Raw genomic sequence first — 17,267 nt, 5'->3', positions numbered from 1 at the left:
AGCAACAGAAGATTATTGCCTTTGATGTGGAGGGGAATTTATAGGCAATTAGAGAGTGTGGGGTCTTTCACCGTCTGTTCCAGAATGCTTAAAGAGTGGATGAGACGTGCAAAAATTTTACTGCTTGGTGATGGTTCTGTGGCTCATGAAGCAAAGCATGTAACTCTTAAAGAATGGCTCTGCAGATGCAATATATTTTGAAAATTACATTTACTGGTATATGTAGCTTCCATTAAGCCCAGTCCTCATGCTTTGCATCCTCAATTTGAGTTTCTGGGTTGGTTTTCATTGCTCACTATTTCAGAATTTCCCCTATCTTTGAACCACTTATTCAGAAGTTTTTGCATTTTCAATCAGTGTTCATAGCTCTAAAGATACTGTGTAGTAGCAGGTTACAGAGTAGCAGCCGTGTTAGTCTGTATCCGTAAAAAGAAAAGGAGGACTTACAAATTTATTAGGGACTAACAAATTTATTAGAGCATAAGCTTTCGTGAGCTACAGCTCACTTTATCGGATGCATACAGTGGAAAATACAGTGGGGAGATTTTATATACACAGAGAACATGAAAAAATGGGTGTTACCATACACACTGTAACAAGAGTGATGAGGAAAGGTGAGCCGTCAGGAACAGTATCCCCAATAATGTCACGGCAAACCTGGTGGCTGAACTTTGTGACTTTGTCCTCACCCATAACCCCATTCCCATTTGGGGACAGTGTATACCTTCAAATCAGCGGCACTGCTATGGGTACCCACATGGCCCCACATTTTATAAGTTGACTTAGAACAACGCTTCTTCCGCTCTCGTCCCCTAATGCCCTTACTCTACTTGCGCTACACTGATGACATCTTCATCATCTGGACCCATCGAAAAGAAGACCTTGAGGAATTCCACCATGATTTCAACAATTTGCATCCCACCATCAACCTCAGCCTGGACCAATCCACACAAGAGATCCACTTCCTGGACACTACGGTGCTAATAAGCGATGGTCACATAAACACCACCCTATACAGGAAACCTACTGACTGCTATACTTACCTACGTGCCTCCAGCTTTCATCCAGACCACACCACACGATCCATTGTCTACAGCCAAGCTCTACGATACAACCGCATTTGCTCCAACCCCTCGGACAGAGACAAACACCTACAAGATCTCTATCAGGCGTTCTTACAACTACAGTACCCACCTGCTGAAGTGAAGAAACAAATTGACAGAGCCAGAAGAGTACCCAGAAGTCACCTACTACAGGACAGGCCCAACAAAGAAAATAACAGAACGCCACTAGCCATCACCTTCAGCCCCCAACTAAAACCTCTCCAATGCATCATCAAGGATCTACAACCTATCCTGAAGGATGACCCATCACTCTCACAGATCTTGGGAGACAGGCCAGTCCTTGCTTACAGACAGCCCCCCAACCTGAAGCAAATACTCACCAGCAACCACACAACAAAAACACTAACCCAGGAACCTATCCTTGCAACAAAACCCGTTGCCAGCTGTGTCCACATATCTATTCAGGGGACACCATCATAGGGCCTAATCACATCAGCCACAATATCAGAGGCTCGTTCACCTGCGCATCTACCAATGTGGTATGTGCCAGCAATGCCCCTCTGCCATATACATTGGCCAAACTGGACAGTCTCTACGTAAAAGAATAAATGGACACAAATCAGACGTCAAGAATTATAACATTCAAAAACCAGTCGGAGAACACTTCAGTCTCTTTGGTCACTCGATTACAGACCTAAAAGTTGCAATTCTTCAACAAAAAAACTTCAAAAACAGACTCCAATGAGAGACTGCTGAATTGGAATTAATTTGCAAACTGCATACAATTAACTTAGGCTTGAATAAAGACTGGGAGTGGATGTGTCATTACACAAAGTAAAATTATTTCCCCTTGTTTATTTCCCCTTCTACTGTCCTTGTCATCTGCTGGAAATGGCCCACCTTGATTATCACTACAAAAGGTTCCTCCCCCTCCCCCCCTGCTCTCCTGCTGGTAATAGCTCACCTTTCCTGATCACTCTTGTTACAGTCTGTATGGTACACCCATTGTTTCATATTCTCTGTGTATATAAAATCTCCCCACTATATTTTCTACTGTATGCATCCGATGAAGTGAGCTGTAGCTCACGAAAGCTTATGCTCTAATAAATTAGTTAGTCTCTAAGGTACCACAAGTACTCCTTTTCTTTTTGTGTAATGGCATAGAAATTACCTGGAACAGGGACTGCAGTGCTTAAGACTATGAAACAAAGGATTTGTAATTCAGCCCCTTTTAGAAGTTATGTGTATGGTATCACAAATGTTGAAGTTTTGAGGAGGGGCATTTTGCAGTATAAACAGAATTAGAAAAAAAAAGTTGAAAGTTTGAGTTGTGAAATTACAAAGCTGGAGATGTTAAATTGTTAGAAAAATGGGAATTTAAATAAATTAGGATGAGAGATTTTTATTAGAAATGCAGTAGAGTAAGTAATACATTACTGGTGACAACCCAATTGTTCTGGGGGACCAGGCAAAAAGAAGACCATCATAGAGTCACAATATGTGGGCATGTGAGAGAGGGAGCAGTCTTCTGGAATTGTCAGATTTGGAGTTGGCTATGGAGGGAAGGCCAGATTACAGAATCACATGGCTGGTCACAGATAGGGAGCTGGCCCAAGGACAGCTGCCCTTGTAGAGCTGAAAAATAGGCTGGCCTACAGCAGAGACCAGTCCACTGTGGAGGTAGCTTTGCAGCCAAATGGTGGAATATGGAGAGCCCCAGAAGAGATGCTGAACCAACAGATATTATAGCCAGAGGTAATGCTTGCTATACATTGGTCACATCATTGATTATTGCTAGGGTCTTGCAGTGTCCTCCTAATTTAAGGACTGGTTTCACTTCACGTGACAAAGGCCATAAACCATTTCCAGACAGAGTAGAGGTAATGGGGTCTTTTGGAAACTTGTCACAACCGCATTTCCTGTGACTGAACCCCAGAGGTATCTTCATCATCTGCCATTAAGTTTACAGAAATTTGCACTATTTTGCACTTGGACAGTGGGCACTTATAAATAGCCATCAGCTCATTCCTCCAATGAGGACTTAATATCTCTTGTGTTGTTTGTAGAAATACAATTTACAATTAGTAAAATAACAAAGTTATAAAGTTTTTTAAATTGTTTCAGGCAAGTACAAAATTTGTTTTTTTGGGAGGTCAAAAGCCTTACTCAGCTGTCCCTTTAAGCAAATAACAAATTCAGTCTCTTTTAGCAAGCCCATTAATTTTGGTGTAGATTTGGTGAGGCATACTCTAGCTGCCAAATTAGGGAAGATAATTTTCTGACCCAAGTTAATATGTAAATATAATAATAGTTTAGACATGAATAATTTATTGAAATTGATTGATAGGTGGTGTTTCCCCAAAAAACTTAACCAGTCCGGATAATGCTAGTTAATCGCAGAAAATTATAAAATGTCCGTGTTTCCACAGCAGGTGTGTGGAATAGCAACTATTAACTTCATGGTCACTCAGAACACTCTTAATATAATGAAACAAATTGCTATAATTAAATCGGGAAACATAATATGTTACTATTACTATCACCAACATGTGGCATAGTTTTTTTTAACCTGATACTCATCTCCTGTCAGCATTCTGTCGTTGATTTTCATAGTCAGAATGTGTGTGCTTTTGTCCCTTGAGTTGCGTTATCCAAATTGTCTTAGCATTGGGCAAGCAAAGAATAAATGGAGTACCACACCTGTTTTTTTTAAAGATTGCTATAATATACCAATTGGCTAATGTAGAGTTTTTTGATCTAGTGGTTTATCTTTAAATTGATTATTTCAGTTACTAATTTAATAGTTCAGACAGGACTTTTGATGTATACAGTCTCATTAGTGTTCAATTATTTGTTTGAGAATTCTGAAACTACGTCCGAATTTGTATCGGTGTGTACAAAACTTGATACTGGTTAGCTTTACTCCTGGGGTCATTCTGCGCCAAAAAATTAAAAATTCTGTGCACAATATTTTGAAATTCTGCAAAATTCTTCAATTTGTTTGTCAAAATAATGCTACGTAATCATGCTAGTTTCAGTTATTTTGGTAATTTATTTCAAAATACCTGTCAGCACACAAAATTCCCCCAGGAATAGAGAGTTAAAAAAAAACCCTATGACAACCCAGTTCCTGTTTCTCTGCTCTCCTGCCTGCCCCCCCCCCCCCCCCCCCAGAGCCAAGCTGGGGGGCCAGGCATCCACAACCCTGCCCCCCCAGGCCCAGCTGCGGGGGCCCCCTTAGCCAATACACCCAAACCCCCTACCTCCCCCAGACCCTAGCTGCGGGTCCCTCCTAACCAGATACCCACAGCCCCTTCCGTACAGCCTGATGCTCAGTCCCAGACTTGCATGGAGTTTCCTGTGCATTGCCCTCTCCTTCCCTCAAGGCATGCTGGGACCTGCAGCTGCCAGGAACCCTCTAGTTCCCTCCTCCTCCTCTCAGCAGTGCCTTTTATATGCGAGCTGGGCTCTACCGGGTCCAGCATCCCCTACTGGTGGCTAGCAGCACTGCAGCCCATTTGTATGGGGGAAAAGAAATTCTGCATACATAGTGTTAATTTCTGCAACATTCTGCATTGCACAATGGCACAGAATTTCCCCAGAAGTATTTGATTGTGAGTTGTAATGTGTTTATTCGAACACTATGACAGTAATAACTTCATTACACACTTTAGTGGTGTTTTATCTATATCCTTTCTATGATAGATGCCAATGAACTGGTCCTCTGGAAGTAATGAGAAGTCTCATGGATAGGATAGACAAGTTCTCTAATGTTGGCTTCTTATCTATAACTGTAGTTTGACCACTTACGTAGTTTTTGTGCACTATGCTGCTCATAGCCCTCATAAATAAAACATGCCAGCAGTACCTTCTGTTGTAGTTATTACTTGTATTGTTAACTAGTTGAACAAACTGGTCTTTTAAAAATAATAAATAGTTTAAATAAAAGAATTGTTATATAAAAGCACTCATATGTATGATTAGATAGAAATTCCATCTTGAACAATGGAAATTGGAATTCCAGTTATATCTTTTAACTTTCTGCAAAAAGTTCATTTGCATCCATATTTTCATTGTGCTACACATTTGTGTAAGTGTGGTGATTTTTTTTTGTTTTGTTTAGAATAACTGATCTATAATACCCTGTTAGATCTTATAGTTATTATATAGATATATGCATGCACATATACATAAAACATTTCTATTGTTTATAGATGTATATACACACACACACGTACATTATATCAACATGCAAAATTGTAAATTATTAGTATTCTAAATTCTATATAATCTCTAAGGAATTCTGTTGTATCATGCTTTTGAGGTTTTTATTTTATTGATATGAGTATGTTCATATTAATCTGTTAACTAAAAAACAAACAAACCAAAATTAGCACTGAGTCAAGATTTAAGACAAGTCGAGACTACCAGGTATATATGAAACATTCACTAATAAAGTTATACGTGTGTATAATGTCACCCACTGAACAATGAATTCTTTGTGTTGTCCAGACTTTAGAATTTTGGTTTATTTGGTAGTAAGGAAAACATACTGCTGCTTTTATTGTGTTCTAAGAAGGACAGTATATATTCAACATGTTTTTTAACATTTTTTTTTTTGTTTATGTGATCTAAGGGGGTCAGTGAAAAAGGTTCAGCACTAGAGCTGGGCAAATACTTGATTTTTCTGTTTGTTAGCAGTTTTGAAAAATTGAAAAAATTGGTTAGGGTCGAACTGAATTCAAAACTTGTCAAAAAAAAATTGGCAAATAAAAAATAATCTGTTTCGAGTCTCCCACATTGTAGATGAATTCCCTAGCTACCAGACTACAGAGATATTCTCTCTCTCTCTCCTTTTGGCCCAGTCACTATTCATTGGAACAGAGAATAGTCGTTGGACCAGAGAGAGTAAGTAAGAATATTGCTGTAGCTTGGTGGTTAGGACACTCATCTACGATGTGGGATGCCCAAATTCAAGTCCCCACTCCAGTGCCTACTTCATTATTTATACATAGTGAGAAAGATTATGAGATATCTGTCTTGGTGTATCCCACAGTCCATTTGTTAGGGAACATTCCCGTAATGAGGGAGAACAAGTTCAAATCTCTTCTCTACATAAGGTCAAGGGGAAATTTAATCTTGGGTCTTCCATATCCTAGGTGAATGATCAAACTAGTGGGCTGGCAGTTATAAGGGAAAGGCCGCCTCCTCTTCTATCCAGAAAAATATATTTAGGGAGAAAACTATTCAGTGAATTCATGTCAAATTCATGAATAGTTTCAGGTTGACCAAAACTGCATTTTCCACAAATAAAATATTCACTATGAAAAATTTGACCCAGCTCTAGTCAGCACATAACAAACTCTGACTTTTTTTCCCAATAGAAATGGATTGATGGTGGCCTTACCAATGGCCTCCCTATTCTGCCTATGGGACGAACAGTCACTGTTTCTCCTTTCAGTGGTCGATTAGATATCTGTCCACAAGACAAAGGACATGTAGATCTCTATATTAAAGTTGCAAAGCAAGACTTAATGGTGAGTGACTTGTTTTTAACTAATTTTGGTGATAGCCTTATTATTTTTATTTTTGCTAGCTGTTTTATGTGATTTTCAAGAGCAGCTAGGATAGTTTGGTACCCAACTCCCATTGACTTTTTATGGGAATTGAGAACCTAATCTTTTTTAGGTGTGTTTAAAAAAAATGAAGTGTTGGATTTTCAGTTTATAAAATGTGCTCAATTGGCACATGCACAGTTTGTTAAAAAGGGCTACAAACTCCATACTATAGAGCAATGTTAAGAAAAAAAAGGAGACATAGAAGAAGATAAAGAAGTTATTCTATCCCAATACAATTCCTCCAGTAAAGGCCTGGGGAAAGATTAGACAGCATGACCTACAACTTCCAAAGTAGAGTAATTATTCCAGAATAAATGTGATTGTTATTCCAGAATCGTGTCCACACAAGGAGCTATTCTGCAGTAGCTATGCCAGTAGGGTTGTCACCTCTGAGGTACAAAAATCCAAGACATCCAGGATGATCCTGAGCCCACAAAACTGGACAACTGGCAATGTGTACTGAGCACACTTACAGATTTTCCAGGACAGCCACCTCAAAAAAGGATGATCATGGGAAAACCTGAACAGGTGGCAACCTTATACTCTGATTAATTTCCTTGTGTACACAAGGCGTAAGGGCCTTCTTCATAGATTCATAGAGTTTAAGGCCAGAAGAAATCACTGGCTCATCATTTGGTCTGATCTCCTGTGTATCACGGGTCATTACATTTCACCCAGTTACCCTTGTATAGAACCCAGTAATTTGGTATGACTAAAGCATAAATTGTTTTTGACTAAAGCATATCTTCCAGAAAGGCATCCAGGCTTTATCTGAAGACCTCAAGAGATGGAAAATGCACCACTTCCCTTGGTATTTAGTTCCAATGGTTAATCACCCTCACTGTTAACAATGTATGCCTAATTTCTAATTTGAATTTGTCTGACTTCAGCTTCCAACCACTGGTTCTTGTTGTGCCTTACTCCACTAGACTGCAGGGCCCTTTAGTACCCAGTATTTTCTCTCTACGTTTATGCGCTGTAATGATGTCACCTCTCAATCTTATTTTTGATGAATTAACCAGCTTAAGCTTGTTTAGTCTCTCACTGTAAAGCATTTTCTCAAGCCGTCATAAATGTTGTGGCTCTTTTGTGCACACATCCTTCTCAAAATGTGGACACAAGAATTGTATGCAGTAGTCCACTATCTCTTGCATCAGTGCTGTATACAGAGGTAAAACCTGTTTATACATCCAAGGATCACATAAACCCTTTTTGCCACAGCATGGCACTGGGAGCTCATGTTGAGTTGTTTGTTCTCTCTGACACCTATATCCTTTTCATACTCACTGATTTCCAGGACACAGTCCCCAATTCTGTAGGTATAGCCTTGTTCCTGGTTCTTTGTTCCTAGATGTATCACCTTGCATTTGGCTGTATTAAAACACATTTGGTTTGAATGGACCCACTTACCAAGAGATCCAGATTGTTTTATATAATTGCCGTTTTCCTCATTATTTACCACCCGGACAGTTTTAGTGTTATATGCAAATTTTATCAGCAGTGATTTTATATTTACCTCCAGCTCATTGATGAAAAGTTGAATAGTGTCTGGACTAGTGCTTATCCCTGCAGAACTTCATTAGAAACATCCAATTCAACATGAATTCCCCATTGGCAACTATTTTATGAGATATATGTCAGTTAGCCAGTTCTTAATGCATTTAATGTGTGCTTTATTGATAGTTTGTGGTGCTAATTTTTAATCAGAATGTGGGGTGGTATTAAGTCAAACACATTACAAGTCGAAATATATTAGGTCTATGCAGTTAACTTTATCAACCAAACTTGTAAGCTCCTCGAAGAATGAAATCAGCTTTGTTTAATAAGACATACTTTCTATAAAACCATGTAGACTGGCATTATTTATATTCCTATCCTTTAATGCTTTATCAATTGAATATCATATCCGATTTTCCATTATTTTGGGATTTATGTCAGGTTAACTAGCTATAGTTACCTGTCCACTTGCTCTTTTTGAGTATTGGCACAACATTAGCACTCTTTCAATTTTGTGGAATTTTCCCACTACTCCAAGACTTATTAAAAATTGACATCAGCGGGCCAGAAATCTCCTGAGTCAACTCTTCAGGACTCATGGGTGCAAGTTATCTGGGTCTGCTGATTAAAAAATATTTATTCCTAGTAGATGATGTTTGACTAACTTCTTTTGGTACTAATGGGCTGGAAAATACATCATCAATGAATACTTCATCCCCTTTCTTTCCAAATATAGGGAAGAAATAGTTATGGAACTTTTCTGCATCATTATTAACAATTTTACCATCTCCATCTTTAACAAGGGAATATGGGATAGTATACCATTTGAGGGATTGCTTTTGATCCTAATATACTGCAAGCCAAACCAGTAAGGGATTTGTCATCGATTGCCCGTAATGTTTGTGCCTTAAATGCTCTGCTGCTGTGGCTCAGCTTGGATACCTACAGCCTGCAGACAAGCCATGCACTGTGTCTGTAATAAGTAGTTCTGAACCAGCAACTCTAGCTTGTTAAACCCTAGCCACAGTCCAGTATACACCAGCTCTGGTTATATCTTGCAAGATGACCCAAGTACTCCTCCCCAGTCTCAGTTTTTCCCAAAAGCATGTTCTCTGCAATGTCTAGTTCTTCCTTGGACCATTCAATGGAATAATAAGGTTTGTTTGTTCCTCTAAAGCAGGGGTGGGCAAACATTTTGACCCGAGGGCCACACTGGGGTTGCAAAACTGTATGGAGGCTCCCCAAACAGCCTGGCCCCCCGCCTCCGTCCGACCCCTCCCACTTCCTGCCCCCTGACTGCCCCCCTCAGAACTCCCGACCCATCCAACTGCCCTGTTCCTTGTCCCCTAACCACCCCCTCCTGGGACTCCACCCCATGTCCAACCCCTCCACTCCCTGTCCCCTGACTGTCCTGACCCCTATCCACACCTCCGCCCCCAACAGGCCCCCTGGCACTCCCACACCTATCCAGCCCCCCCGTTCCCCATCCCCTGACCGCCCCCCCTCAAAAACCTCTGCCCCATCCAATCCCCCGGCCTCAACCCCCTTACCATGCCGCTCAGAGCAGCATGTCTGGCCACTGCACCGCCCGGCCGGAGCCAGACACGCTGCCCTGCAGGAGCGCGTAGCCCCATTGCCCAGGGCCCTGCCAGCACGGCACATGGCTGCAGGGGAGGGGCTGGTGCCTAGCCTCCCCGGCCAGGAGCTCAAGGGCCGGGCAGGACAGTCCCGTGGGCCGTCATTTGCCCACCTCTGCTCTAAAGAGACAAAATGCACAGCGTTATCACTTTAACAGGAGCTAGCAATCATTTTGTTTCAAACACAGCACTGGGTTAGTATGGATTGAAAGTAAAACAAGTTTATTAACAAAAGGATATAGAATTTTAAGTGAGTTCAAGTACAAAAGATAGTGTTAGAAATGGTTCCAACCAAATAAAAGTGAAAAATGCTTTCTAGTGGGTAACCTACAGTACACAACAAGCTCCAGCCTTTGTTCAAGGTAGTTTCCTTATCAAACAACCTTCCAGCAAGATAGCGGACCACCCCTCTGGTCAAAATGTCCCACAAAGTTTATAGTGCTTGGTTCCTTTGTCATCGTAGGGGTCTTTGCTTCTCTCTTTTATAGTCTAGTTAACTTTAGAAATGGACTCTTCTGAAGGTTACCCCCTCCCCCTCCTGCCCAAAATAAAGCTCATTCAAGCTGTGAGGAAGGAGACATGGAGTCTGCTAATGAAGAACTTTCCATGGTTTCTTCCTCCACTGGTGTTTGCTAAAATGCAAATGACATGTGATTGCTTATTGTCTCTGATGGCCTCTGGAGACATCAGGCTGCCCTTTGTCTGGGAAAAACCTGTTTACTTGTCTGGTAAACACCCTTTGTACATTTTCTTCCTATTTGTATGATCCTTTGGACATTTACCATACATACACCACTTAAGAATATTAATGTTCAGTGTGATATTAGTTTTCCAATGACATGACACCTACAATTAATTTAGCATTAACGAATTGGGGCACCTTGAGTGGACCAGGCCAGCTGAAACTCACTACCAGATACCAGTGACCCCCTTGCTTTCTTGCATTGGGATGCTGGTAAGGGCACATGTACTTACACTCCTTATTGTCCTTAGCCTTTCCAACCATTGTTTTTTTCCTTGAGGTCTTTAGCTTCCCTTATCAATTATCTATTACTGTTTATTTCCCTTTGTTATGTATTTCAGTTTTTTATTTCTAATTGCTTCTTTCACTTTGCTAATGAGCCAGGATTGGCTTTCAGCCAAATTTGTATTCTTTCTTGATTATGAAATTATGGCTTTTTCGACATCTAATAAGATCTTCTTTGAGAACTCACAATTTTCATTCAGATTTTTCTGTCTAAATTTTTTCTCCCAATCTATTTTGCTCATAATATTCCTCATCTTTGGGAAATTAACCCTTTTGAAGCACCAAATATGCCTGGGATTGTCCTCTGTTTGCCCTTTATTGAATGTAATCATGTCATGATAGTTGATCCCTAGGCAAATACCAACTAATAGTCCAGTGATTGTTTTTCCATCATAATGAGGTCCAAAATAGAGTTAACTCCTTTTGGGTGCAATACTTTTTGTATTAGGAAATTATAATTTTTAGACACTCTGATAATTTTTTTCTGTTGATTGGTTGAGACTTCCAGTATACATTGCTGATATTAAAGTCCCCCATCACAGCACAATTTTTCCTTCCTCATATTAAAGACAGGTGCTTAAGGAAGTAACTGATCCTGCTCTCTGGTTTGATTCAGTGGTCTGTAACAGATCCCGACGAATAAACTCTCCTGGGCTTTATTTGTTAGCCCATTGATCCCTATGCATTCAAGATCCTATTCTTCTGAGTTACCAATAACTCTAAAACAAGTAATGGTATCTTTAATATCACACCCCAATTCTTTCACCCATTTTGTCCTTCCTAAACCAGTTATAGCCAGTGATTTTAACATTCCAGTCATGCAAATCATCCCACTCTGTTTCAGTAGTGCCAATTATATCAAATTTATTCTCACCAATGTAAACTTCCAATTTCTCTTGCTTGTTGTCCAGACTCCTACCATAGAACAGTTGAAAAATGTTGTGTCTTCATATTCTATGTCACATCAGTTCAGTTTATTTATGATGCACTGGATTTGAGTTTCTACCACTTTTGCCTCCTCCTCCTATTTTGCCCTCCTAGCTGGCCCAGTTAGTTTCCAACTGGGAAGATTAGCTCCCTGCTTGTGAGATGCAGGCTGTCTTGTTCGTATAGTCCTCTCTCCCAGAGCAATGTGGCTCAGTGTTCTACAAATCCAAGCTAGGCATTCAGCCAACAGTTCACTTGCAGTGTTTTCTGCCTTTTTACTTGTGATGAGAATGAGGAACTTGAATCATATGCAGTATGACAAATTCTTTCCTATGCAGATGACCAGCACAAGGCCTTTGCACCACCGAAGTCCTAATTAAGCACTTAAAATAGGTCTTAACTGGAAGTTTAGTGATGTGCTAGTCTTCTATACAAGAGTGAAATCATCCTGAGATACAATAAACCAATGGAAAGATTCAGGGACATGGATGAAATGATGAGAGAGAGATTACTTTGGCAATGGCATTTTGAACTAATGGAGGTAGGAAGTACTGAGGGCAGACAGGAAAAGGTTGCATTATTCAAGGTAAGATGATTAGAATATGGACATGGATTTCAGCAGTAGGAATGGTTTGGAAAGATGACTTTGTAGGTGAAATTAACATGTGTATGCCATCTTTCACACATTACTTGGCTACTATTTGCACCATGAATCCATATAGAAAATAAGTTGATATTGACCAACTGAGTCATCTAGCTGAGTCTTGGTTGAATAAACAAAGTTTGGTGCCTCATCCGTACATGCTAAAGAGTTTATTTGGAGGCCCTCTGTTTTCTGTGATTCTGCATCTCTGGAATTTGCCACAGAAGTCACTTTTGCCACAGTTGTGTTCCAGACTCTCCGGTGTCACTTAAAACAGTTTCTAGCCCTCAGAGTTAGAGACAACCTTGAAAATGTTAACCAAGTAAACAGATGCAGTGATGTGTGTCTGAATCTGCAGTCAACCTGAAACAATAGTTCTGAGAGTTTTGAACTGCCCTAGTCAACTCAAACAAGGCTCCAGAGGCTTAGTGATTCCATGGTTGCAAAATTTGATTAATTATTTATTTCAAATAAAAGGTAATTATTATTCTATAATTATATTGCACCATTTGTGAAGTGTGTAAGAAATAAAACATATATTAAATGAGTTAATCATTTAAACTAATAAATGTCTAATATCTTATTCAGTGTAATTTTATTTATTATTGGATTAAATTAGCTACAAATAAAATAGTCTTAGTGAAAGAATCTAAAATATAAGGAGGGAGAGCAAGCCTATAACCAGACAATCATTACACCATCAGAATGATCAACCGAGGTCTTCAGTAGTCTTTAGATTTTGGAAACATCATTTATCTATCCTAAAAGGGGGTAGGAAAGATGAAGAGAACAAGAAAATCAAATACAATAGTTTGTCCTTACAGTTGCCTAACTTAGAATACTTCTCTGTTGCAGTTGTCTGTGGCCAACCTGGTAAGACTTAATCAAGCTTTATTCCCACCAAGCCAGAAGAAGATGGAATCACTGTACCAAAATGGATTTGATGATGCTGTACATTTTCTACTAAAGGAAAACTGGTTTGAATAGATTATGTGCATGGAAAATTAACAATGTCTGATAGCTGTCAAAACAAAGTACATGTGTCACTCAGAACCCAAGATATTGCTGCCATGATTTTTGTTTATTAAAATACAAATTCCAGAGGTATCGCATCTGTCAAGAAAATATCCAGGTGCTTTGCTAAAATTGGTCAGCATGTCAGAATGGAAAACTGTACTTACATGGTAAAAGGATCTGCTGTTTCAAATAGGTATAATAGTAAAATCTATTAAAATTAAAAGAAGGTCGTCATTTAGGATGTACAGAACAGACTAGTGTATTACTTCATAAAATACCGAAAATGTGATTGTTGACAGTCATATATGAGATACTCATTCAGGTTGTGTCCTGAAAATGTGCACTGTATCTAGTTCTCTTAAGCTTTGAATAGTTGTGTACTTTCTCTGTTAATCTTATTTTTGTGCACAGTAATTGACTGGTTGTAATATTTCAAGCATGAACTCTAATTACAAAGAGACTCTGAGAAACAAAACAATTTAATTGCATTTCTTTAATTATAATACATGTATTTTTTCACCATTAGAACTTTTTGTCCTTTAAATCAGTTCCAGGACTTTTAAAATCCTGAAATACCCATCTGTTCCAAAATTTAAGAACATTTTTTTTCTGCAAAATATGTTGGAAAGAAGATTGCACCAGATATTATTAATTTTATTTATGCAGTGGTTCTTTGTCTACTAAATTTTAATAAACTAATGTATGTTTGGAACTTTGTCGGGTATTTATTTTGTTGTAAATCTCTCAGTACTATGGTGTTATACTTCATTGATCCATTTTGGACAAATGATCGATATTTTTGAAAAGTTTGCATAAATGCATGTTTTTCCCCCTCACTAAGGGCGTGATCCTGCACCATTGAAGCTAATGGAAGTTTTTCCATTTACTTAAATGTGAGCAGGATGAAGTGCCCAGGGCATAAGAGGGTCCCTAATAACTTTTTAGTGAATAATTTATGGAAATTAAGAGGCAACGTTTTGGAGACCTAATCTGAAATGTTCTGCTGAGATCAGCATATATCTCAAATGTTAGTATTTAGATATTCAAACCATACATTTCCAACTATAGTCTAGTCCAATATCTCTACCATATCTCTAAAATACTATTTCACATGATGCTAATTAAAGAAATCTAAACTGATTTCAGCAAGAGTTCTTTGACAAGCTCTGACAGTTGTGTGTTTTTCAGTAAGATCTACTCTGATAGGGTTGGCAGAGACAGAATGCCAGTTCCTGAGGGTCTCAATTCCCATTAGAGTTAATTGGAATTCAGGTAGCTCAATAACTAACAGGTTCAGATTCTGAAGGCTTTTTTGTTGACTTCATTGGGTGAAGGATCAAGCCTTTAGACCCTAATATATTATGAAATGGTCACAAGTCTTTTTTTTAATATTTATGTATGCATTTTCAGTAACATTCCTTGTTCTTTAAAAATAAATCTGGCTTGGATCACATACAGTGATTAGTCTATTTGCACTATAAAGATTAAACTGTGTGTAAATTATATAATGTTCAAATGAACAATGGCAAATATCCTGCTGTCTATGTAATGGAAAATATATAGATGAGAATTTGAAAGCATCTACTACAGTTGTTTATAAACCAAGCCCTAGCAAAGAAAATACTGCACAATCACAGAATTTATGTTGAAACTTAGACTAATTGAGATTGGAGTCTGCAAATAATAAATTAATAACTGGAAGGTGTAAACAAAATGTTGTGATTCAAGTGTTTTTTGTGTTGCCTCATTTATAGCCCAAAGAAATTAACTAGAGATAAAACGCCATTTCCTTGAACACCAGCTTAAAAATAAATATAAATGTTGCTTATATGTTCTTTAAAGCAGCAAATGTTGCCCTTCCCAGATGTGGGAAGGTCTCATGGATAGTATTTCAACAGTATTACGTCATTGACTGATTTAGTTTGTGATCCACTATAACCCCCATATCTTTTTCTTCAATACTCCTTCCCAGACAGTCATTTCCCATTTTGTATTTGTGCAGTTGATTATTCCTTCTTAAGTGTAGTACTTTGCATTTGTCCGTATGTAATATAAATATATTTATTTCAGACCACTTCTCCAGTTTGCCAAAGTCATTTTGAAATCTAATCCTGTCCTTCAAAGTGCTTGCAATCCTCCCAGCTTGGTATCCTCCTCAAACGTAATAAATGTACTCTCTATGCCATTATCCAAATCATATATGAAGATCTTGAATAGAACCCGATCCAGGACAGGTCCCTGTGGGATTCCACTTGATGTGCCCTTCCAGTTTGACTGTGAAGCATTGATAACTACTCTGAGTATGGTTTTCCAGGCAGTGGTGCACCCACTTTAGAGTAGCTTCTTAGCTACATATCCCTAGTTTATGAGAAGGTCATTTAAGACAGTATCAAAAGCCTTACTAAAGTCGAGTTACAGACAACATTTCATGATTACTGTCATCCAAGGTGCCTTCCACCTTTTAAAGTGCACTTTTCCCATTCAAAAATATTTTTTGTGACCTTTATGTGCAGAGCGATAGGATTGAAGTGGATGAAGCAGAACATTAGAATTTGGCAGGAAACCAGCCGTTACTGAATCATTGAACATTCCAGTTACAATTGCTTTTGATTCACCCTTTGTGTATATCTAGTTAATTGGGTATGAGTTGTTAGCACTTCTGACAACCTTCCTCTGTTACTTTTTGACAACATTCCACTGCTTAACCTAGCAGGAATGTAAATTTGTGATCAAATATAGGAGCCAGGAGATTGAGTTCTTGTGACTGGCCCTAATAATTCACTGTAGTTCACAACCTCTATTTACTGAAGCCTCACACTGCTCCCTAGTATATAGGCTGCTAATATTCCCTTCCCTCCATTTTTGATAGATAAATATAACAGGTCACTCGTCCTGGAGCATGTACATATAAAATAAAGTGCCCTGTCTGAAGGCTTTGACTGACTGGCTCAAGTGACCAGGTTCATGTGACTGCTTGGAGGCAGCACTATAAGAGGAAGGGCCTGTTCAGTCAGAGAAGGAGACAGGCTGGGATTTGGAGCTTTTGTCCTCTGTGACCAGGCAGGTGGAAGGTCTACTAGGAGATACATGCAGAAAGAAGAGGTAGAAGCCTAAATGGGGAGAGGCTTTGGAAAAGGCAAAGGAGCAGATCCAGGGTTTCAGCAAGGAATTATAGAGTCTATGAAACATTTGACACGGAGTTGAATTGTTTTGTTAAATAAAGAAAACTCTGGAGAAAGACAGAAATTGCTGGGAGCTTTAATTGATATACTGGCCTGTAGTTGGTCTAACAGTTTACAATAAATTTATAAGAGATGTTATGTTATGTGGCCAAAGTTACACAAAAAATTTATGATAGAACTCGAAATGGGACACAGATCTCTGAGTTTATAGACCCTTGTTTCAACCAATATGGCATTGTTTAAAATAGTAATTGCAGTATATCTGTGCCTTTAGTTCTTCTGCCAGTAAATCACTGACAAAACTGCTATTGACTTCAATAGGCCCAGGACTTCACCCAATGTGTTTAAAGTGCCGAACAGTGATATCTTCATAATATTTTTTAAAATATTTTTAAAATATAAAACTGTTCTTATATCTCACCATTAATATTTAATTCAAAAATATGTATTTATTTATTTGAATATATCAAGAATTAAATTTGAAATAGATTATTTAGAGGTAGGTTTTTATATGTAAATTAAGGTTCTTCGAATGAGTTGTTTTTTGGGGAAGGGCTATGGTTTCTTTTTCTTCAGGTAACTCTGCTGAAGTTTCGTGGATTTCATTAAGAGAATGGTGAGCAATTTTCTTTAGCTTTTAAATTTAAATATTGTT

At 38.6% G+C, this 17,267-nt stretch overlaps 1 protein-coding gene across 8 annotated transcripts in view; it reads left to right on the top strand.

Moving 5' to 3' along the window:
* The window catches only part of PNPLA4 (patatin like phospholipase domain containing 4), a 51,372-nt gene extending 37,230 nt beyond the window's left edge, over positions 1 to 14,142 (top strand). For 5 of the 8 annotated variants that reach the window (XM_007060553.4, XM_043537783.1, XM_043537784.1 and 2 more), the window contains 2 exons: positions 6,449 to 6,601; positions 13,269 to 14,142. In XM_007060553.4, the coding sequence (XP_007060615.2) occupies positions 6,449 to 6,601; positions 13,269 to 13,400 (285 nt within the window). In that variant the 3' untranslated portion in view covers positions 13,401 to 14,142. Of the gene's footprint in view, positions 1 to 6,448; positions 6,602 to 7,014; positions 7,415 to 7,434; positions 7,494 to 13,268 lie in introns of those variants that run through there. The other 3 variants (XM_027822974.3, XM_043537786.1, XM_043537785.1) reach the window with 2 other exon arrangements.
* The last annotated feature ends 3,125 nt before the right edge of the window (positions 14,143 to 17,267 follow it).

This window comes from Chelonia mydas, chromosome 1 (assembly GCF_015237465.2).
Source record: "Chelonia mydas isolate rCheMyd1 chromosome 1, rCheMyd1.pri.v2, whole genome shotgun sequence".
In the NCBI taxonomy this organism is placed as follows: Eukaryota; Metazoa; Chordata; order Testudines; family Cheloniidae; genus Chelonia; species Chelonia mydas.
Note: the sequence above shows the minus strand (reverse complement) of the source record. Positions and strands in the feature narration are given on the sequence as shown.